Genomic DNA, 23,473 nt, shown 5'->3' on the forward strand with positions numbered 1-23,473 from the left:
ACCCTGACAGCCAGGCTGCCTACTATAGAGTGTGCTCTAATTTTTTACAGCAGCTTAGAGCCCCTTGGGTCTTAAGCATGGGGTCACCCCAATTATGATGCTGTGACTTTCCAGAGCGGTAAAGTATAATCCACCCACTGGTTGTCAGGTTGAAGCCTCACAGTGCCTAAGCTAGTCAACACGAGGAAATCAAGTTGGCCGGGGAGGGGGGTGATAGTATGCCTTTGTCTCAACCAAAGGGCCCTGGGTATTCAGGAATGACTCTTGTCAGGCAAAAGGAGTGTCATTCTGATTTGAAGAACGGCATTGGTGGTCATAGATAGGCTTTGTTTTCTACCCCGTGGTTTTCAGCACTGACTGGAAACAAAAATCTCTAGTCAAGTCGTGGCTCTGACCTGTGGGACATCAGAATTTAAGACAACCAGAAGGTGGATTCAGAATATATATGTATATATGTCACATATGTTACATTCCTGGCCATTTTAAATGTTTAGGAACATTAAATGTATTCTCAGTATTGCGTATACACCACTATCCATATGCGTGTGGATGTGTGTGCACGTGCTGATGCCAGACATCTTCCTTGACCTCTCTCCGTCTTCCTCTCTGAGGCAGTGTCTCAGCCTGAATCTAGAGGCCACAGACTTGGATAGTCTAGCTAGCCGGCTTCCCAAGAAGTGGCATTCCAGGTGAGTTGTCACTCTCAGCTGGTTTTTATATGGGCGCTGGTGATCTGAGCTCACATTTCCAGGCTTGTCCAGCACATACTTTATCCACTGAGCCATCTTCCCAGCCTGAAGAAGTATCTTTCCTTAGTGTGGCTGGATAACACTCCAGGGTGTGTATGTGCCGGTCACTTCTTGTTTATGAGCTCCTCTGTGAGTGAACAACCCTGGCTGCTGTTTCCCTTTTTACCTGTTGTCTGTTGTGAGTACTGCTTCTGGGAGCACAGTATTCCATCTCTGTCAGAGATGAATTCAAAGCCGCCCCACTCCGGGGAAGGTACACCCTGCTTAAAGCTGTCCGAGGCTTGGCTCTGCTGACTTTAGGGGCAGGTGAGGACAAGGTCTTTGGATAGGGTGGGGAGGTGCCTATGCGTTGGAGCCCCGGCTCATGACTTAAGGATTACAGTTCCACAAACACAGAAGCTGTTCTGTCCTTTCCTTCCAGAGCAATCCTGTGACACGCTAGCTTTAGCCACACTTCTTAATGCCACCTCTCCCACAGCAGAGGCAAGATCACAGAAGGAAGACCAGAGTGAGGGCCCCGTGTTCCCGCCCTATCTAGTCTGGCCACATTTTTTTTTTAATTAGCTGATTTTATGGAGGCATAATTTCCATAAAGTAACTCGTCCCATCTGAAGTGTATAATTTGATGGGTTCTGACAAATGTATGCATTTGTTCAACCACCACCCCAGTCAGGATATGGGCCATTTCCATTAGCCGTGAAGGTTTCTTCTGCCAGCCTGTACTTTCTTTCCACAAGCCTCTCTTATGGCCAGAGACTTACTGCAGCTGCAAAGGGCAGAGGGGCTGGCAGGGCCTGGCATGAGATCTAGCTGTAACGTGGACAATGCCTTCAGCCCCGAACTACTGCAAATGGCACTTTTTATTTTTAATTCTGCAACTGATTAGCCACCTGCGGTTGCCTGGCAAGGGACATTCTGAAGCCCTTAAGCCCCCAAATAGATGGGAGTTCCCTACTTCACTCAACAACTCAGAGTCCATCCACTCTCTAGGTCTGTCTTCAGCACCCTCCGTGTCAGGGAATGGGGCTGGGCACTGCTATGGTGGGAAAGGGGTAAACATGAGGCAAGATGCTGAATGCAGCCGGGGAGACACAGCGCAGAGGAAGAAAACCATCTGGGGCTGGAACACAAGCTGGAATCTTGCAATGCTTGAAAGGTTAAGGCAAATATTGAAGGCTTTTCAGAGATAGGGGTATTCAGAGCAGCCCCATTTTAAAAAGAATGCCTAAGATTTCAGTCAAAGGCCGGGAGGGGCACAGGGTGAGAACAATCATCTAATGAATGCCTATGAGGGAGGAGGCACAGGGTACAAAGTGTGTGATTTAAGAAGAAGAAAAAAAAAGTAAATGGTGATGGTTTGGAGTATCTGACAAGGTAAATCTTGTTAGTGCTTTTCAGCCAGTGACGTCCTCAGGTTCACAAAACATCACCCCTAGATTCAGAAGAACTTGGGATGGCTTTGATGCTTTGTGCAGTTCTGTTTCCTGCATCGTGGGGAACAGCGTATTAACCCTGAAGCATCAGGTGCTTGTGCTGGCGGTGCGGGAAAGCAGGAAAAGGCCATTGTCTTCCTTAAATGGTGTCCTGAAAACAGGGGCATCACAGGACAGAGGATATACCTCAATTGGTAGAGCCCTTGCCCTAGCATGCATGAAGCTCTGGGTTTGACTTCAGACATGGAAGCAGGAGGGTCAGAAGTTCAAAGTCATCCTCGGCTATCTAGTAAGTTCCGTGCCAGCCTTGGGTACATGAGATGCTGCCAAAAGCAAACCACGAAACAAAACAAAACGCACAAAACCATAACCGACCAACCAACCAACCAAACAACCAACCAACCAACCAACCAACCAAACAACCAACCAACCAACCAACCAACCGAATCAAATAAAGACTTTATAACTTTGAGCCCTCACTTGGCTCAAACTACAATTTAAAACGGTAGGAGTAATGTTATATCCACAAAAAGAGTTATGTAAACCCTACATTGTATACACATACACTTCTTTTTTTAAAAATTCCACAGGAAAACCCATGTATTTAAATTAAAGTTAATTAGTAAAATTGTTTTTGTGCTGAGAGCAGTCTTATTTATGCAAAACAGCCCCAAACAGGTTCACAGGGGTTGCAGGCATAGCTAGCTTGTAATTAGCGTTCTGACTGTCCGAGAGTACGGACAGTGGGCAACTGCAAAGAGATCCGGTTCCTCCCATCCCTGCAAAACCTAATTCCTGTTAACACTGCTCATCTCCCGGGTGGGGGGGCTCCTCAAACTATACAGACATCATTTCTCCACCCACTCTGGATATCCCACCCACCCAGAGCCCCTTGGTCTACCTGGCTGCTACCTGTTGCCAAGGCTCTAGAGAGACTGGGAGCGGTGGTGGACGCTTGACTCAGAGCCTCTTGCATTGCATCAGCTGTCTCCCAAGAGAGATGTGAGGTGTGTGTGTGTGTGTGTGTGTGTGTGTGTGTATGTGTGTGTGTGTGTGTGTGTGTGTATGTGTGTGTGTGTGTATCCTCTGATGCCACAAGCTACAGTCCTTCCAGGCTGGAAGCTTCGAGTCTCCTTGCTACCCTGATCCAGTACATCCTAGACTGAAACAGGAAGAACACCTACCCTAAACGATCCCCTTAAACGAACCATTTCTCTACTGCTTTGGAGGAAGACACTTTCGGCTCCTAGATCCAAGAGTCCATGTTAACTGGCAGCTCCAGGAATTGCCAGAGAGGAGCCACGCTTTACCAGTACACGCACAGATCTGCAGCCCCTCCCACTTCAGCACACATGGTCCCTCCCGCTGCCTGTGGGCCATCCAGTCCTGTGCACATCGCCATATTACACTATCTGCATAGGAAAGGGCTGGGCAGCACCCGCTGGTAAGTAACGTATCTTTAGAGCTCCCCAAAGGCCAGCCATGCAGAACCTCTTACATGACAGAGCAGGGGTTGCCGAGCTGAATGTGCACAGTAGGGGTTCTCCCCCCATTCCCTGAGCTCTCCCAATGCCAGTTGAGCCCCTTCTCTCAGCCCATGTGCCCACACAGCCTCAGGGCCCTCTCCCCTCCCACCAAGAGTCCATCCCTCTGCAGTTGGTGGCCTGGAGCTGAGCCAATATTCTTCATTGCCTAAATAATGTCCCTCTGTTTGCAGAGGCCCTGCCCTGTGGCCCTTCTTCCCAAGTGTGGGTGACCCAGCCTTGTTCAGCCTGACACTCATATACCAACCCACAAACCACAGGCCACTGGTGTCTCCAGGCTCCCCAACCTCTTCAAATTAGATAATCCTATAGCCTTGTCACTCTTGTGGTTTGTTCTCACTTCCCCAGCACTGGGAATTGAATCTAGTGCCTCCAAAATGCCAGGCAAGCACTCTACTGCTAAGCTACAGACTTAGACTCGTTTCACCTTTTATTTCTGAGGTAGGGTCTTGCTCACATGGCCAGGCTGACCTTGAACTCAAACCATAGCCCAGGCAAGCCTTGGATCTGCAGATCGCCTGAGCTCTCAAGAAGCTGGCTGGCTCAGCTTCTGTGGATCATTTTTAAAGGAAGCCTTTCAAGGTCAGAAGAAAACAAGTTTACATTTGAGCGCCTGAGTGAGCCCAAGTCTGCTCTTGGTGACAAGCATGTCCTGGGTATAGGTGACAGGGAAAGATGCAGAAGGACTTTGGTTCACTACTTGCTGCTGTCCCTGCTCCCTCGGCCCCAACTCTGCAAAGCCAAGCACCCTGCAAACTGGCATGTTTCCCATTGACACCAGTGAACCACACTGCCTTTGTGCTCTGGGAGGCCATTACAGGATGTTAATTGAGTTTCAAACTTGAATTTTATAATGCAATTAATTAAAATCAGTGTCTGAACGCAGCTCTCATGTTCAGGCTGGGTGGCACATGTTACGTTGGCACCTCCCACCTCTCCCTCTTTAGGAATGGGTGACTCTTCTGGGAAATTGCTATGACTGGTTCTTGTCTGTGGGATTCTACTGGGATACGATAAAAAGGAAAGGTAGATGACACATCTGAGATGCACCTCCCACGGACAAAGGCTGTAGGAGCTTGTTGGCTTAGCTGAGGTAGCCTGGCGAGAGGTTACCTGGGACTCATGGTGACATGATTATTTTAGGATTTATCTTGTACAGGGTGTGGGAAAATGCCCGGGACACAGACATGAAACTAGATAAAGGGTGTAGTGTATGGATGAGGAACATGTGAAAACATGTTTCTGAATTTGGGTTTTTTTTTTTGTTTTTTGCCCCAAAGGATTTCCTTTGAAGACCCGTGCTGCAGAATCCTAGGGGCATCTCTGTAACGTGGGATCAGTTCCTGCTGAGCTGGAGGTAAGTGAGATTTATGGGCCTATGGCTGTGGGAAAAATGTCTCAGGTTTCTAACCTACAGCGGACGGTCTCTGTTGCCAGTCAAGTCAATCTTGCTGTTTAATGAGTTTTAATAAGTGGCTTCCTTTCAGGGGAAGCTCCAGAATAGTTGCAGCTGCTGAGTGAGATCTTGTTGGTCCTAGAGCAGGCTGCACTAAAATGGCTCCTCCCATGAAGCTCTGATTGACAGCAGCAGTCAGAGCGCCCTGGCCAGCTCCTTTATCACATGTGAAGCAGAAACACAGACCAGAAGCACAAGACAGACCTGAGTTCAGCACTGTTTGAAACATCCAACATGACAAAACCCCAACATGCCTGTCTTCAGTTCACAGGGAGCCCATATCCTCGCCCCAGCTGTCCGGTTTCTATGTGGCCATGGCTTTTGTCCACCATGGCTTTCAAGTTTGTCTACACTGGTGACAAGGAAGAGGAGACTGCCAGCCTAGGCTAGTAACAGCTCCCGCTAAGTCTCACTTAGCATCCTGGTATCAACCCGTGCTTCTCACTGATTATTTTTTAAAGTGTGTGTGTGTGTGTGTGTGTGTGTGTGTGTGTGTGTGTGTGGTAGGTGGGGGCGGGGTGCATATATGTGTTCGTGTAGAGGCCCAAGTTGCCTGTGAGTGTTTAGTATTTTCTTCAGCCACACTCTACTTTATTTATTGAATGAAGTTCACTGATTTTGTACTGTCTAGATAGCCAGCTCGCCCAAAGAATCCCCCTGTCTCTTCCGTGCCTGCCTGGCTTTTACGTGGGTTCTAGGATTTAAACTCCAGTCCTAATACTTGTAAGTGAATGCTATGTTCACTGAGTCTGCCCCCGCCCCCTACCTCCTGACTCCCCCCACCCCCTGCTGCCCCTCCCCCCCCACTGCCAGCCTGCTTGGCACTTCTGACACTGAGCAGATTCCTTCTCTCAAACTACACAGACAGTGAAACATCATTCCCTATTTTTTTTTTTTTTTTTTTTTTGGCTCTGGCAGGGGGACCCTTGACCAAGGTCTGCGCCCTTCCAGATGGAGTGTGGGATTCCGACTTCACACAGCTGCAGACCTCCTGCTCCTGATTCCCTAAGAGTAGAAAAGCAGAGATGGGTAGGGGGAGAACCTTCCGAGGCCCCTGATCCCAGAACAGACTCAGAAACAGATGCTTAGAACTGGGTCCAGGTGGGGTACAGAGCTGGGCGAGGCAGGCAGGCAGGGCTGGGCTTGAAGGAAGGGCATCTTAAGGTAATGGGAAACCTTTTCTTTTTCCCCCTTCATTCTAGGGCTTGCCAGCTTCCAACTTGCTGTTTATTGCATTGAAAAATATTCCACACGATGGAAGAACTATTTTCCAAAACAAAATGCTAGTATTCATCAGGAGGCACAGCCTGTGCAGTGTGAACAATTCGCTTTCGTTAAGTACCATATGGCCGCTGGTAGGAAAACGCTAACATGTTTCAACAGTACAGCTGGGGTAGGGCTCCTTCATTCACCGTGCAGATGGCTCTAATTGACATCTCTCCTACAACAGGTCTCCAGCATTTCTGCAGGATCATTAGAGTAATTAGTTATTAAATACCATCACCACTTTTAGAGACGGGGTCTGATCCTTGGCAACGCTCCACCGTGGTGGGACTGACAGGCTGGCTGGGAGACCTAGCCGGGGGAAGGGCTTTTGGTAGAGGCGTGCTAGCCTCTTACCCTTCCTCCTGAAAGTTCTGGCCAGAAGAGGGCAAAGGTTATGCAAATTCGAGGCTAGACCTTGAGAGAATCAGGGTACCCAAACTACTAACTCTCTGATCACATGCTTTAGTTTACTCTAGAAACTGAGGTGAGCAACTGCCCTCAGTGGTCTGCAGGGGTGAGGCTATGAAGTGAAGAGCAAATGAAAAAGAAGCAGAGGACTAACATCCTACTATGTCTGAACTGGTCTTGATGCTTGCTCAGGGCTCAGAGAAATCCTTCCCCATTTGTCACTTTGGGCAGTGACAAGTGGTGGCCTCTCAGGACACAGAACTATCCGAGATGCAGCCTCTGACACTGAGTCAGGTGTCACTGGTAGTCTGCAAGTGATGGCCACTCAGGTTGTCTATGTCCAGACTGAAAGGGAACAAGCTCAGGGTTGGAGCCTGACCCAATCTCAATGTGCTCCAGAGGAAGGCTCAGAGTAGGAGGCTGGTCCAAGCTGAGTACTGGGATTTTGAACCAGACATACAAGTTAGGTCTCAGTGGTGAGCCACCTGTATCAGGACACAGGCACAGCATCCTCCCTTGCACTTAGCATCCTCCCTTATTCTCAGGCACTGATGTTCTCCTTCACCTGAGGTACACCTGGGATAGACAGACAGGTGAGGGAGAAGGGAAGGAATGTGAGGAGGCTTGAACTCGGCCATTTCCTGAAGTTGAACACAAAGGGTTCTTTAGAAAACACTACCAGGGCCCAACTCCCCTAGCCACGAAGAACCATAAATACTTGGGTCCATACTCTGGTTAACAGGTGACCCAGTGCTATGGTTTGAAGGTGCTTCCTAAAGTTTGGATGTTGGGGATTTATGCCCCAAAATAACAGGGTTGGGAGGTGGGACCTACTGGGATATGTCTGGGTCATAAGGGCTTCACTCTTAGAAGGAGATTAACGTCTTCATTGCTGCAGTGGGTTAATTATTATGAGATAAAATGATGAGTTATTGCTCTCCCATTCTACTTTGTGCAGGCTCTCATCCTTCTGTCTTGTGCCATTGGATGACACAGTGTGGAGGTCCTCACCACTAGATTTCCCAGTCTCCAGAACTAATTATATATGTGTGTGTGTGTGTGTGTCTGTATATAATATATTATATATAATTATATATGTGTTTATGTATATATAATATATTATATATAACTATATATAGTTTTTTATATTATATATTGCTATACCATCATAAAACAGATGTAGAAAACTGGTATTAACCTCAAAGTCTTAGGTAACACAGGGCGGTTAAGGTTGGGCAGGGGCCCATGGCAATCACGCCCACAAGCAGATACTTTGAAAGGAGTTCTCACCCTCCCAAAGTCCCTGACGCAGCCAACCTTCAGCCTCGTGTCTCCCTGTTTTCACCCCCATATAAAACAGGCTGTCCGAGGGGAGGACATCCTACTGGGACTCTAGATGAGAGAAGCATGGGAGAATAGCAAAGTAGAAGGATCCAGAGGGTCCTAGAAACCTACAAGTAGAACATTATAATAGGCAGATTTGGGCCCAGGGGTCCCCCTCAAACTAAGGCACCAGCCAAGGACAATACAGGCGGTAAACTTTAAACCCCTACCCAGATCTAGCCAATGGGCAGAACATTCTCCACAGTTGAGTGGAGAATGGGGTATGACTTTCACACGTACTCTGGTACCTCATATTTGACCATGTTCCCTGGAAGGGGAGACCTGGTGGCACTCAGAGGTAGGATAGCAGGTTACCGAGAAGAGACTTGATACCCTATGAGCATATACAGGGGGAGAAAATCCCCCTCAGGAACAGTCATAGGGGAGGGGAATAAGGGGAAAATGAGAGGGAGGGAAGAATGGGAGGATACAAGGGAGGGGATAACCATTGAGATGTAACAAGAATAAATTAATAAAAAAACAAAAAACAAAAAACAGGTTGTCCACCTCACCAGGGTGGCCAGAGACAACACTGTAAAACCACGTTGCTTTTGCAGAAAAGAAAGGTGGTCAGTGTGTGTGTGTGTGTGTGTGTGTGTGTGTGTGTGTGTGTGTGTAGGTGTGTGCATCTTGACGTTTCTTCCAAAAAGCACATACATGTATCTAGAGGTTGGTATGGATCCAGGAAATAGCCTTCCTTCTGAGCTCATTCCCCATTGATTGAAGGTTAATAGCGAGGCATTATTAGTTTAATTTTCACAGTCTAATCAGTTTCCTGCTCTATCGATTGAAAGGCTTGGAGCAATTGTAATGGTGTGAGGCTGAAAAGCAGACTCTGGGCTGAAGGAGTAAAGCCAGTGGCTCTGTGGGCTCAGACACATGCAAGGAAGCCCCTGCCTTTTCTCGCACGCAGTTCATCTGACACAGGCTGTGCCACCCAGATGCCACCTCCCCCTATGACATGATTCTCTTCCTGGGGAACCACAGGAGGGTGATGAATTTTCTAGATCCCACAGGAAGGACTACAGCCCTGAAAACAGACCCTTGCCCCAACAACACACCAAGTCCAAAGTCCCCTTAAATGCCATTCTGAGCCCCAAACTGGCCAAGGGCCTCATTGCTAAACACCCTCTGTCAGCAGGGCCCCATCTGTGCGATAGAATTTTTTTTTGTCACTTTTTCAAATCAGAATAGAAACAATTTTTAGTCTATAATTATCATTTCTTTTCTCAACAGACAAATGTTTCCTTTTAAATTGTAGGGCGGAAAAAGCAAAGAACAACATTTTAAACCAAAAAGAAAGACTAAAATTAATTCCTTCTTTATAGAAAAATAAAATACAACAGCTCTAAGAAGCCAGGTTTTCTTTTTTCCAAAAGAGCAACAAAATGCAACAGTGTATTTATTGCGGCTGCTTAATGTCCAGTTTTGAAAAGCAAGTCCCACAGGGACAGTGCTGGCACAGTCTGCACACCACTACTGGCTTTGGGTATCTGGGTTTATTTGGACCGATCGCATAAAGCCCCCAGTATAGAGAACCAACTTAGGATCTGAGGTTCCAGGAGTCAGGTTCAAGGCCTGGGGTCTACCTACTTCTCTCACACTGTGTGTGAGCCTTCAGTTTCCATATCTTTACAACGGAGTCCCCCCCTCACCTTACAGGGTTACTGAGGGCCATTCTGTAGTTCAAAATCCCTGAACAAATCCTGCTGCCCTTCACCCTGTACCAGGTAGACTCATCACCGAGACAGCAGTTTTTTGCTCAAAAGTCCAGCAGCCTCTAATACCTGCTGACGCCTTTAAGCCAACAGCCTCCTCTGCCCTGCATGCACACAACAGGGGAGCTACTGAGAGGCATGCACACAGAGTCTAGACAACACCCCAGTTCCTGTCCCTGGATGCTACCATTTCAGTAGCAGGTCACATTTAAGGAGCTGAAAGAATTTTCATGTAGCTGGGGCAGAGTGTACTCTGATAACAGAGCAGAAAGTCAGGAAGTCTGTCTCTGTCTGCCGGTCTCTGTCTGTCTGTCTGTCTGTCTGTCTCCTGTCTGTAAGCTCGGCTTTAGAATGATGGGACAACCAATGAGCAGTGCCTCAATACTTCTCCCACACCCAGACTCATCAACACATCTCACACATCTCCACAAACTGTACCAGTGTCTATGGCTGCTGCTGATCCACCCTGGTGATCCTGCAGCAGAAACCCCGCCTTGGGCTCCCCATCCCCACAGCTGTACTGGTAAACATTTAACACCCAGCTGTGGTGGCGACAAGAACAGAGACAAACAAAACCCACCCTGTCCCTGATTAGTAGCATTCACTAGTTTCTGTTGCATAAATACTCCCACTGTGATAATGTTCAATTACGTGATGGCCCTGACTGTGAAGCTGGGCAGAGACATGAACAATAGACTCAGAGACGCCAGTCAGGTCAGCTCCGTCCCCAGGTCTAGCTCACTACCCTTGAGAGATTCACCTGTGAACCAGGTGCAGGGGCGAAGACACTGTCTAAGCCAGATGGTGCTGCAACCAAGGGGACCCCAGGGCATTCTGTGGTGGGGGGGGGGCTAGAGAACAGAGTAGCCAACCACGACCTCATGCCTCTTGTGTCTCTGCATTGACCCACAGAGGCATTTCTTGCATTCTGACAACCTTTCCTAGAATTCCTGGATTTTCACACTTGTTACTGGCTCAGCTTACCTCGTATGTCTCTGTGCTGCTCTTACATCAACTTGACACACAAGCTAGAGTTAGCTGAAAGGAGGGAGCCTCGATTGGGAAAATACCTCCATTAGATTTGACTGTAAGGCATTTCCATAGTGATTGATGAGGAAGGGCCCGGGCCATTGTGGGTGGTTCAACTCCTGGGCTGGTGGTCCTGGGTTCTATACAAAAGCAGGTTGAGTGAGCCAGGGGAGCAAGCCAGTAAGCAGTACCCCTCGTGGCCTCTGCATCAGCTCCTGCCTCCAGGTTCCTGCCCTCTTTTGAGTTCCTGTCCCAGCTTCCCCTCAGTGATAGACTACAACATGGAAGTGTAAGATCCTCTCCTCCTCAACTTGATTTTGACCACAGTGATTCATCACAGCCATAGAGACCCTAACAGAGTCTCCAAAGATCTCTCCACACCAGCACCTTGCATCTCCTCCAAGTGCAGCTGTTGGAACCCCTCTGCTGCAGTGGCGGCCCTCCTGCACCACAGCCCAGTCAGTCTCCTTCCAGGACACACCCTGTACCCTTTTCTCTATAATTTCCTGAGTACCCACAATATCCTGCATTTGTAGGTGCTCGTGGGCACGCCGTGGCTTCCCCGTATACCCCGTGCATTTTCTGGATATAAAACAAAAACTCTGGAACCTTCTGCTCCATGACTCAACACTCCTTATGGTAGACTTCTAATTCAAGAATCTTCCGGAAAACGTCTTTACCTCCTGGCCTTTCCCCTGCCTGTCAAAGCAGAGGAAGCTAGCTAGCATCAGTGTCAATATCTGCGCTTGAGGACGAAATGTCTATTTTCCCAAAGATCTTGGTGATGTCACTTGCATGGCAAGATGGGGCCAGAAAGATGGCTGAGTTACACTGAGAGGACCTGAGGGACTTCATGCTGGCCTAGGCTGCTGTTAAACTCCCCTGCAATACTGGCAGGGACCAGGACCCAGACACTGGATCGCTGTAATAAGCCCAGCCGTGGAAGAGACAACTGGGTACTGTATACCTGATCACCTTCTAAAAATAGCCAGGGGCCCTGGCTCTGCAGGCTCCTTCTGAGCAGGGGCAGGGCTCCAGTGGCTGCTAACTAAGTTTTAGAGGAGGAGACAAGTCTTTGTTCCTGCACCTTCCCCTTTCCCGGCAAAGGGGAAAGCCAGCCAGCATAAAAGATCTCCACTGGGGGGTGGGGTTTGGGGCCTGGCCTTTTAGCTCTGTCCTACTGGGCCAGCTGGAAGGAGCTGTCCCTTGGCTGCTGCTGGGTCATGTGGCAGAGGGAAAGGAGGCAGGACATGAGCAGATGCCAATGAGCTCTGGGCAGCCCTTCTTGGCCAAGGGACCCCGCAACACAGACATTCTCCTCAGCCCAAGTCACTGACAGCATCAAATAGAAATGCCGTGCTCTGTGGTCACGAGGTACAGCAGAAAAGAAGCCGGCTGTCCTCAAGGCCAAAGCCTACCATCTCCAGTGCCCTCCAGACTGCAGGCTCAGGAAAAACAGTGGGCAATGGAATAAAAGGGGGTGCTCTCTCCCAGGCTCAAAGCTTCAGAGCTTAGGTTGTCTCTGATTCTTCTCCCCTGCCCCCCGGACTCCCCCTGCCATGTGTCTAGATAGGAATACTTAGATTTCCATACCTAGGAGTCAGTCACACGTTTGACTGGAGTGCCAGTACTGTGGCTGTGCCTGGACCACTTGGCCAGCTCAGGGAAGTATTATAAAAATCAAAGCATGCTCTGGAAGTAACGGTATGGATTCTTACAGCATCACCAAGTCATCAAGCCAGGAACAACAACCTAAGTCTGGATGGAAATCAGAGGGGAGAACTTACTTTTTAAAAGTAGCCTCCCTTCTCCCCCCTCTCCACGGAGCACGCCTCCTAGTTCTGCTTAGAAGCTAGGGAAAGGAGAGGGTCTGAATTCTTGTAATAGCTCCAAACCACATGTGCTCCTTGTACTGTGAAGTCCCTCAGAAACTTCTGGACTTTTGGAGCCAGTCTTCTCTTTGGGGACGTTGGAAGGGACACAGAGCAATCCTTGTCCTCAAGAAGTGTCATGCTACCAGCCAGCAGCAAAGAGGTCTCTCCTGCATCTCGGTCTCCCTGCCTGTTCTAGCCTCCCTCATGGACTACACTGAGATCGTATTGCCGAAATAGGACACCTGCCCTCTCCTGCCAGCCCTGGGCCACCCTGGCACTAGTGTGCACACGGTCACCCACCCATGAGCCGTGAACATCCATCACCGTGGTTCACAGCTTCTTTTCCCCTCGGCACCTCTTGATCCAGGGCAGCTCGACACTTCACTTCAGGGTGGGACACCTCCCATCTTCCCCGGCGGCGCTCATAGCTGGTGAAGCAGGCACTTTGGCCTGTGTCTCTTCCACCCTCCTGCCAGCTCTGGGTTTGGTGTAGTGGAAAGAGATGCAGATAAAAAAGCTGGGCGCTCCAGTTTGGGCGGGCTCTGCTACACCCTCACACAGCACAGACAACCACCTCCCGGCCTTGTAAGGGTTCCCCTTACTTGCCTCAGAGAGGTGAGGAGGAGGGGGGGGAAAAGCAAGCCCTGAGTGAGGAAGGGTTTCTTCAGGAGAAACCTCTGACTGCAGAAATCCATTATCATTACAGTGCAGAACTGACAGGGGGCCAGGCAGGCTCCCCCAACAAGAGGCAAAGAGGCACAGCTCTGCCTCCACCAACCTCCTCTTTGCGAGATAAGTACTTACTTCAAGGTTCCCGTTTTCTCTTTGGTCAAAGGAATTGCAGAAGCATGCCAAGCCCCAAGCAGCACAAACAGCAAATAATCGCTTGGAAGAGAGGCTTGTGGAAATGAGTCTTTGCTGGGGACAAGGTCGGCTGGCAGGCTTGGCCTATAAATCACTGTGCCCTCCTCGGCTTACTGGCTCACACTGAGAGATGAACTCGGCTGGACTCTGACATTTCCTCGCTTCTAAGACTATGTCTTGCACACAGTAGGCTTCTATTCACTGTGTATGGAACTGAATAACTGCAAAGGTAGCCGAGGGGGCAAAGCCATGTCCACTCAAACTTGATAGTCACTATTCGAAGCCTAGGCAAGGGACAGAATCCAAATCAGGACTTGGCTCCTGTCTGCAGCAAGTGGGAGGCTCATTCTTGCCAGCCTTAGCTGAAAAGGATTCTGGGGGGAGCCCAGGGAGATTAGAATTAACGTACTTACTGTATTATGTTGCATTGGTGATAAGACTGAAATTTTGGGATTTTAAAAATGAGACTCCCATGTTCTCTGGTTTTTCTCATTAGCACTTATGTCCTTTGCTCGAGAATGAAGGCAGGATCGTAGGCAGTTGGGAAATTCACTCTTCAGATAGTTTGCTCCCTTTCTCCGTGGGACATGGGTCTCTTTCCCATGGATGTACTGAGCTGCCATGGGCTAGCAACCAGGCGGCAAGTGTTCTGAGTGTGTAGGGGAGTTGGGGGGGGGGGGGTGGGCAATGGTACCGGTAAGGGAGTCAGCGAAGGTCAGAATGCCAGGCACTTCAGAGGGCCTGTGCTATCCCAAATGCCTGGTTCTGGAAAACATCCCCCTCTCCTCCCAGTGCCTATAAACACCAGTGGGCAGGCACGAATTTCTCACACCCTGTTCTCTAGGGATGGCTCCAACACTTTGGCATGTAGCTGGCAATGCAAGAACAGCAATCCACACAATGACAGGTCAAGCCCAGACATCCACACGCAGCTTGTCCCGTCTGTAGGGTGGGCTCACCCTGTGTAAACCTCGGGCAGGGTCTGCTCTGTGAAGTATGACCATTTGACAGTGAATGGGACCTTGTGTAAGCTCTGAAGCGGGGATGGCAGAGGCCTTTCCTCTCTCTGGAAAGAGCTGATTCTATCCTCAGGAGGAAGAACCATTTCATAACGCCAGGGCTTGAGGTGGAAGAGGCAAAGCTCCCTCCACAGAGGCTGGCCACTGAACCTTAGTCGGGAGGAAGATCAGACTATCTTGTCTTCCCATCCAACTTGATTGAATACCTCTCTGCCCTGTGACCAGGCTCATTATTATTTTCTGATTAAGCTTGTGAAAAGCAAGAAGTATCCAGGCAACAGTGGCACACACCTTTAATTCCAGCACTCAGGAGGCAGAGGCAGGTAGATCTCTGAGTTTGAGGCCAGCCTGGACTACAGATAGAGGGAGGGGGAGGGGGAAAAGGGGAGGGGGGAGGTGAGGGGGAGGGGAGAGGGAGAATGGGGAGGGGGAAGGGGAAGGTGAGGGGGAGAGGGAGAGGGAGAGGGAGAGGTCTAGAACAGCCAGGGCCACACAGAGAAACTCTATCTTGAAAAACAAAAACAAAAAGCAAAAGTATCTAATATGTTCAAAATGAAAAATAGCCACCTTAGGGCTGGGGATATAGCTTATAGGTAGAATTCTTCTCTTGCACATGTGAGGGCTTGAACTGGATACCTAGAACTGAAAAACAAAACGACCCCCCAAAACAAAAAGCCTCATTTGTGTGTTCTAAACATTCCTCAAAGTTAAGAACCCATTAGCCAAAGCCATAGAAGAAACTACCAAAGGCTATCATGACATCACAGTGCGGAAGCTCAGTGTTCCCGGTGGGAGCCTCTGCCTGATAACCTACAGCTTGGGCGGTCTCTGCACAGCACTCCGCTAAGCAGGTCTGGAGAAACCGTGAGGGCCTGGGGGCTTCAGACAAGAACAACGGCCACAGCAAGCTTAAAGGACAAGGAGAGAAAAGATGCTGGAAGTCTGTGACGATCAGGCACACGGTTCAGCAAGCAGAGCCTGCTTTGGCCATTTGGTTCAGGGGCCAGTGGCCTAACTACCTCTCCAGGCTCCAGAGAACCCACACATCACTGTCTAACAAATGCTTCTAGTAAGGCAATGGGCCAGGTAAGAGTGTGCGTGGGCTTCTGCCTTCCGAATAGCCTTTATCTCCAGCATCTCATATTTATTATCTGGGTGTCCTTGAGCAGTTTGCTTAAACTATTTGAGCTTGTTTCATCTCAAGAGATGAGAAAATAAGCAGTTCCTTCGTTGAGGAAGTAGGGTACTATAAGAAGATGCTTAGCACCCAGACCCTACAGAAGCTATGCCCTGTATACAAGGAACCAAGGAAAAGAAGCATAGATAGTTAGTCCTCTTCCCAAAAGATTCCCCCAGTACGGTTAAAGTAAAAGTTTAGGTTTTTTAATGGGAGTGAAAATGACAATGTAAGAAGAAGCCAGAAGAGACACGTGTGTAGGTGGGCAACCAAGGAAGGCCCATCTCCTATTTCCAGAAGACACACCTCGGCTTCCAAGTACTCCGCGAGGGGCTTGACATAACTGCTCTGACTTCACTCACCCTCCCAGCTCTGTGACAGCTGTAAAACCGGCTGACTGGTGGTGATGGACCTTGCACAGAAGGGAAGGGGCTCTCCCAGAGCTACGCAGCTCATAACCAGGATCCACACACTGAGTTATATACTCTAAACCAGACCAGCTGCAAGAAGAGCCGCCCGGCCTGGGCAGGCTCAGGGCCGCTGGTGTGCTTGCTCAGCTGGATCTAAGGCCAGCAAAGGAGCCTAAAGGGCAAGCCACACCCACAGCTTCGGTGTACTAGGGAGCAAGTGGGGACTCAGACCCCTTAGAAAGAGAAGAACCTGGAAGCTCCCAGTGGATGAACCCCATTTCCAAGAGCACTCTATTACGTCTCCGCACCCCCCCACCCCCTGCTCTGGTCTCCTTTTTCTACAGGTAGGCCAGTCAGGAGGGATTTGGCTCAGGGCCTTCTGGACTCTCATAGGAGAGCCACCTAAGGGAGCCCCATGCACCCACCCCCTGCCATTTAACCTGCCCATGACCCATGACAGGTTCTTGCCCCAGGTTCCAGGCAGGCAGAAGGGAACAGAAGAAACACACAGGACACCGCCACACACATTTCTTCTCCCAGCCATCCCTGTTGACTCTACGTTAGGGGCAGTCAAGCAAATGTCTACCAAGACAGAAACACCCGAGTGAAGGAGACACGGCTGCGGCGGCAGAAATTGTATCTCGAGACAAAGGACCACCGTCGGAGCCCTCTCCACAACCTCAGCTTTGGTAGACGATAATGTAACATGTTTAGCTGCCTTAATATTCAGAGAGGGAAAAGATGAAAATGAAATGACTTTATTTGCAGTGTGGGGGGGGGGCTCTTAATACTGTGGCTGAAGTTCTTTTTTTTTTTGCTAAAACACAGAGATATCTAGGATGGGAGCTTTGTCCTACTATGAAGTATACGAGAAAGCAGCCTTAAACAAGGGAAAACATTCATGCAGCTGCACCTCAGCTGAAGCCTGGGTACATAAGGAGTCTCCCGAAGGAAACGATGCCTGGTGTTAATTATCAACACTTGCTTTTCCCAGAAGGCTCTGTTGCTACCGAAGTCTCAGGGCCCGGGAAGCAGAGGCCAGGGTAGTGGCCTGACCTTGGCCTCTCACCAGAGGGGGAAATTCCAAGAATCCACTCTTAGCATCCAGCACAATATGCTCTGTTCTCAATGTTTCCTCTGCCCAGGGAGCTGTGCTTCTGTTGACAGTTGTCCATGAACCCGGAAGCCTAGGCAGAAAGGCCCCTCTGCCTCCCAAGCCCTCCCACTACACTTTGCCCCAGGACCTTCTGGATTGTCATAGGAGAGCCACCTAAGGGAGCCCCATGCACCCACCCGCTGCCATTTAACCTGCACATGACCCATGACAGGTTCTTGCCCCAGGTTCCAGGCAGAAGGGAACAAAAGAGACACACAGGACACTGCCATATACATTTCTTCTAATCATCGCTGTTAACTCTACAAGGGGCAGTGTTACCAAGACGGAAACACCCAAGCGAAGGAGACACGGCTGTGTCCCAAGTGCTGATCCCAAGTCCCCTGAAAACGAGGAGGCCAAAGCGGACAAAAGGAACACCACACATATCTCACAGAGTATTCCACGTAGTCTCTGTCATGTCTTAGTTTTAGAAGGTGCTTGCCCACACGTCCTACTCAAGCAGTATTTTATTCCTTCTCAAGTCTCTGATGGGGCTGAAGACTAGATAGTAATAGTTTCACAGGGGGGAAAAAAGAATCTAAGCGGAGTTTAGTGGCTCTGAATCCGTGGGTCGAGACTCCCTTGGGTTTGCATATGCAATATTTACATTATGATTCGTAACAGTAGCAAAATTACAGCTGTCATGTATCAATGAAATGCTTTTATGGTTGGGGGTCACCACAATGTGAGGAACCGTATCCCAGAGTCCCAGCATTGGGAAGGTTGAGAAGCATTGCTTTAGACAGTCTGGTGGACTGCAGTCTATCTAATGAGGCTCCACCCTCCCCTGGGATGCTCACCCTTAGTGGGTCTGGGAGGTCTGTACCCCCCCAACACCCCCCCCCCCACTCTCTCTGTTACTTCTTTGCTTGCCTTTTCTCCTGGGCCGGTAGGTGACATCACAAAAGGGTTAATACTGACACCCTCTCTGATGACAGATCCCAGGTGCAGTGGCATACCAAGCCTGTGTTCATGCCTGGCTCTTTTGGGTAGACCTGGACTGATGGTGCTGCGTCAGCTGACTGGAGGCTGTTCTGCTCTGGCCAGCCGGAGTTATCAGATACTATAGAGTTGGTCGTGTGGAACCGAGTTTGCAGAGCCCTGAGGGAGGGGCAAATGAGGGGCTGTGGCTCAGACCCTGGAGGGTTTCTAATCCTGACCAAAAAAAAAATAAAAAAAAAAAAATAAAAAAAGCTGGACTTCACTGTGAAAGGGTCTTTTGTGTGAGGCTGGGGACTGTATGGGTCCAGGCCTGGGAGGAACCCGGAGCTGGAGAATGCACTTGAGGCCACAGTTGATGCAGGATCCCAGAGCTGGTTCCCTGGAATTGCCTGGCAGGATCAGGGGCCCTCAAAAGGCCCAGCCTCTCTCCCATCATGAGGACTGCCCACAGGAAGTCACTATCACAGAGTGTTTCCCACAGGACTCCATAGAGACACCACCTGCTTCTGACACAAGGCACCCTCAACCACATTCAGGGATGGTCACCTGATTTGTCAGGAACACAGCTTGGAGTGACTGTGGTGGACAGGGGCTGGATGTAACCCAAGACTAGGGACATGTGTTAGGCGTGCAGCTGTGGGGGTGTGCCCAGTGGGGACTACCCCTGAGCACAAGTAGGGCATCATGGAGGGCTGCGTGATGCTCTTGGCTTCAATGCAGATCGGACAGTGTTGAAGTGCTGAGCATGGCACACGAGAAGAAGTGTCATTTCAGACTGGGCTGCAGGGAGCCTACCTCAGGATGGAGGAGATGTGTAGCCTTCCTGAAAAAGATGTCAGGGCCCAAGCCTTAGAAGGATGCCTCGGTTGTCTTTCCGGGCCAATGAGAGGTCCGAAGCACAGGTTTACATACAGGTAGGATGTGGCAGACAGAGGCAGGCAGGCCTGAGTCTACTCCAGCTCCCTACTTCTTTATAGCCTTGTTCCTGCTCCCTAAGCCCTATGGCCCAGACGCTGACCCTCCCAGGGAACCTCTGTATTCAGATACCAGCCAGCTGGGAGGCGTGGTGAGCAATAGCTGGTCTTTATTTCTAAGTAAGAAAAATAAAAATGGAAAATGTTCCCATAAGCCCCCTCCCACAAAGGATGTTACACAACTCCTTAAGGGTCAGGGTCAGGGTTAATGTGAAAAAAAAAAAAAAAGGAACCACAGGCACCACTAATGCTGCTGCCACCCCCCCCCCAGGATCAAAACAGTGGCTAATGCAGAGAGTAGCTAGGCTAAGCTAGGCTCCACAACAGCTACGTGTGTGTTCCTGAGAATGCAGGCGTGATGGCAAAGTAGGTTCGCAGCTCACAAAACTGCTTTTCAATATTACTATAGCTACTAAAAATAACAACTACAGTTGGTATTTCTATACTAACCCCCCCTCCCCAATTTATCATGTGACATATATTATTTCATTTACTCCTGGGATCAAATACCATGGACTAGGTGTCCCCCAGAGTCTCCATTTTGTTGACAAGAAAACTGAATCGGAGGTAACAAATGAATGTTTTCAAGAAGTAGCCAAGTGGGTCAAGTTTGGAACAACACAACCTGAGGGAAAGACGTGCCAATCTCCTTTTTCTATCTGGTTAGTGTATAATCTGATGATGTGACTGCTCCACGGTATTGTCAAGGGGCGGGTTTTATAAAAAAAAAAATACTATAGATATATGGGAGGGGGGGGTCTGGAAGAGTCCAGAGCAGAGTGGGAAAGCAGTAGACTGTACATGGCCAGCAGACTGGTCCTGGCCAAGAGAGAGAGAGAGAGAGAGAGAGAGAGAGAGAGAGAGAGAGAGAGAGAGAGAGAGAGAGAGAGAGAGAGGAGCAGAGCTCAGAGAGAGGAGAGGGGAGCACAGGAAAGCAGAGACAAGGGGAGGAAGGAGATGAGATAGAGCGAAGGCTTAGGAAGACAAGGAGCACAGCACAGCTGAAGCAGCATGGCTCTGAGGAGAATGAGTAGCTGGGGCAGGGCAACCCGTCAGCTGGAGGAGTTGAGAGTAGGGTGGGGGTGAGAGGGGAAGGATGCTAGCAGGGACTCTGAGATGTGTGGTAGGGTGGGGGTGAGAGGGGTAGGATGCTAGTAGGGACTCTGAGATGTGTGGCAGGTGCTTGTGATACCGGGGAAGCCTGGAGGCTGCATGCACGTTGATATATGAATAGGCATCACTGATAGCCATTTGTCCCTTCTGCCTTTTGGAATTTGAAGAAATAGGGTTTGCTTTGGACCCGACAGTTAGCTGCGTGAGGCTCAAAGACTGGAATACCAGAACATTCTGGGAAAGATATTATAATAATGTGATTTTGAAGTGGTGAAAGTGGGGCCAGCCATCTTTTACACAAAGAGCTGGTACATAAGCTAGAAATGAAAGTTCCTTAATGGCCACCCAGTTACCTAGTGTAGCCTCCGATGACACACGAGGTCCCATTAGGGGAAAATCCCAAACTACACAGTATCTGCTCTGTTGGAAAGATGGGCAAGAGTTTGGAAAGGCCAACAACTTCTAAGTTCATATTAATTAAGTTCTTTTAAAAAATAAGTCAAATTGCTTATGTTTCTAAGTTTCATGGGAAAAAAGCATGTCAGCAGATGGCAGGCTCCAGGCTAGAGGGGTACATCACGCCCATAGCAGCCTAGGAAGAACACAGTTTCCTGGGTGAGGTTTCTCTGTAGCCTGTGAGGCTATAGTGCCATGAAGCAGCTGATCAAAGGTCTGTGTAATAGGCAGGCATGGCGGAGGAGGTTCCTGCTCCCAGGATGTCTGCTACCAGTGAAACTAAGGCTGCTCTGCCTCCCCTTCCCTAGAGCCAGCCTTGGAGCCTTGGTGTGGGTGCTGAGAATGAGGCTTGGGGTTCTGCACACATAGCCAGAGAGGTCCTTCCACCCCTGTGCCACCCCCTAATCAGCCTAGCAGCGGATGACAAGCTGGGGTCTGTCCATTAATTCCTCTGTAGTTTCCCCAGTGCCCAGACCAGGCCAGGACTAGAATGGTGGAGGATTTACTGGTTGCCCAACTGTCCTAAGGGTCTGCTTCCCAAGCCCTTGCTCATAGACAGCGTACACCCTAAAACATCTGCCAGGCAGCCAGCTGTCTATAGCGCAGATTATACTTTCCTGTGGAAACAAAGCCAACTGTGGTCGTGAGGTATCTGACTAGACCAAGGAGGCGGATATACCCACAATGGAGCTCGCTGAGCCATGGTGTAAAAGAGTGTCTGCAGTATAAGGAGGAAGAAGAAGAGAAATGGCGTTAATAGCTTGGGGAGTTTGGTTCCTGGAGCCAACGTAAAGGTGGGAGGAGGGAACTGGCTCCACAAAGTTATCCATCCTTCACATGCATGGTGTGGTATATTTCCATCCCCCACCATATATATATATATATATAATAATAATAAATGACGATGATAATGGAAGAAAAGATTATATCTACTCTACTTGTTGGTGCCAACAAAGGGAGGGCATATCCCTTACTGCTCAGCTATGAGACTAAGCTAGACAAGAGAGGGTGGGGCTGCGGGGGTGGGGTCCACAGTCATCGTTCTCAGTACTAAGGTGGGGTAAGAGACCCTGCTAACCAGCTCAGAGTCTAATTAGTGCCAGGGCTTGGGTGACTGGACTAGAACCTACAGCTTCTGAGGCACACAAATGTATTTATTTAATAAGGCACGGCGCTCTGGTTCCAGGCTTTCTTGGGGTTACCTGTTAATCAGTGTGTCAGACCCACTTACTCGGGAAGCCACTAAGGAAAATGAGCTCTGGGTTGGATACCACTCAGGGCTGTCTTTTCTCAGGCAACACTTCCTCCTTGTTCTAAAGGATGGCTGAGGTCCCTGGGGGGAAGACAGGTTGCCCTGGGGCCACTGATAGGCTGTGTGAGGCATTATTTCCTTTATGCAGAGGGCCTGTTCTGTTGGGTAGCTGTCTATGAACTTGTTCTAAGCCAACATACAATTGCAAACAACAATGCCATGCTGAGCTGAACCCTGCCCTTTGCATGCCATTTTGAGCAGTGTTGTCAATTCTATTTATGACTTCACTCATGGGAGACCTTCTCCCATCCAGGCATTGTGCCGGGTCCCAAGGCTGTCAAGATGGGACAGAAAGCAAGAGCATTCAGACCTTTACAGAGGGCTATTAGGGGCTTGTTGCAATTGTGATAAGAATAATTACAGAGAGACCGTGGGTGCTATAGAGCAGGGACAACCCCGGCCCCCATGAAGGCCTATATCCACAGATTGGAAAAAGATTCTTGGAGGAAGCGGAGTCTGAGTTCAGCACTGGAAGAGAGGCAGCAAGGTGGGGAGGGGGAAGGGTGTCCAGTGCAGAAAAGATGTCCTTGGTGATGAAAACGAGGTAGGAGTGTATGCTTAGGATCTGGAAGGGGTTTAGTCAACTGAACAAAACAGGCAGGGTGGGGGCAGGTGGAGGAGGCAGAGAGGGAGGCAGAGACCACAACACACTCCAAACTGTCCAATCACAGAGAGCCAGGGGATATGGGAGGGCACTGAGGGGTATCTGAAGATACTAAGAACCAGTAAGAATCCTCCCTAGGGCTAGGATGGTCATAATGGGAAAAAATATCAATATTTTGGAGAAATATCTGGAAGTGACTCTGGCGAGCCCTGGCAGTTGATTGGCTCTCAAGTTCATTAGTTGATTCATCAAATAGTTTATGAGAGGCTGTGGCTGCCAGGCCACTGCATGGAGGAGGTGACCCACCAAAGACGAACCCTAGGTTGTATGTTTGAAAGACCAGAAAGCTGGTGTTGAATTGCAGAAGAGATTGAGGCTATTAGAGGAGGGACTGCAGGGAAGTCCTCAGTGGACGAGCAGGAACCTGAAGGGTGGGCAGGTTTTGTACAGAGGAAGTACATGAGAAGGGGTATTTCACATTGGGAACCAAATAAGGAAAGAGCAGCAAGGACAGAGTGCCATGGTCTCTGCCAAAGAGAAAGACTAGATCCTATTTTCAGAGTCTAGGGGCCTCGAGTTAATGGAA

The 23,473-nt window shown here is 49.4% G+C and overlaps 1 protein-coding gene across 2 annotated transcripts in view; it reads right to left on the bottom strand.

The window, feature by feature from the left end:
* Nucleotides 1-23,473, bottom strand: part of Klhl29 (kelch like family member 29) — a 272,542-nt gene that overhangs the window by 130,857 nt on the left and 118,212 nt on the right. The window contains exon 1 of one of the 2 annotated variants that reach the window (XM_051143231.1): nucleotides 13,161-14,170. The exons of the other annotated variant lie outside the window; for it this stretch is intronic. Within the exon in view, the coding sequence (XP_050999188.1) occupies nucleotides 13,161-13,181 (21 nt within the window). The 5' untranslated portion in view covers nucleotides 13,182-14,170. Of the gene's footprint in view, nucleotides 1-13,160; nucleotides 14,171-23,473 lie in introns of those variants that run through there. 2 annotated transcript variants of the gene reach the window in all.

This window comes from Acomys russatus, chromosome 1 (genome assembly GCF_903995435.1).
Source record: "Acomys russatus chromosome 1, mAcoRus1.1, whole genome shotgun sequence".
Taxonomy (NCBI): Eukaryota; Metazoa; Chordata; class Mammalia; order Rodentia; family Muridae; genus Acomys; species Acomys russatus.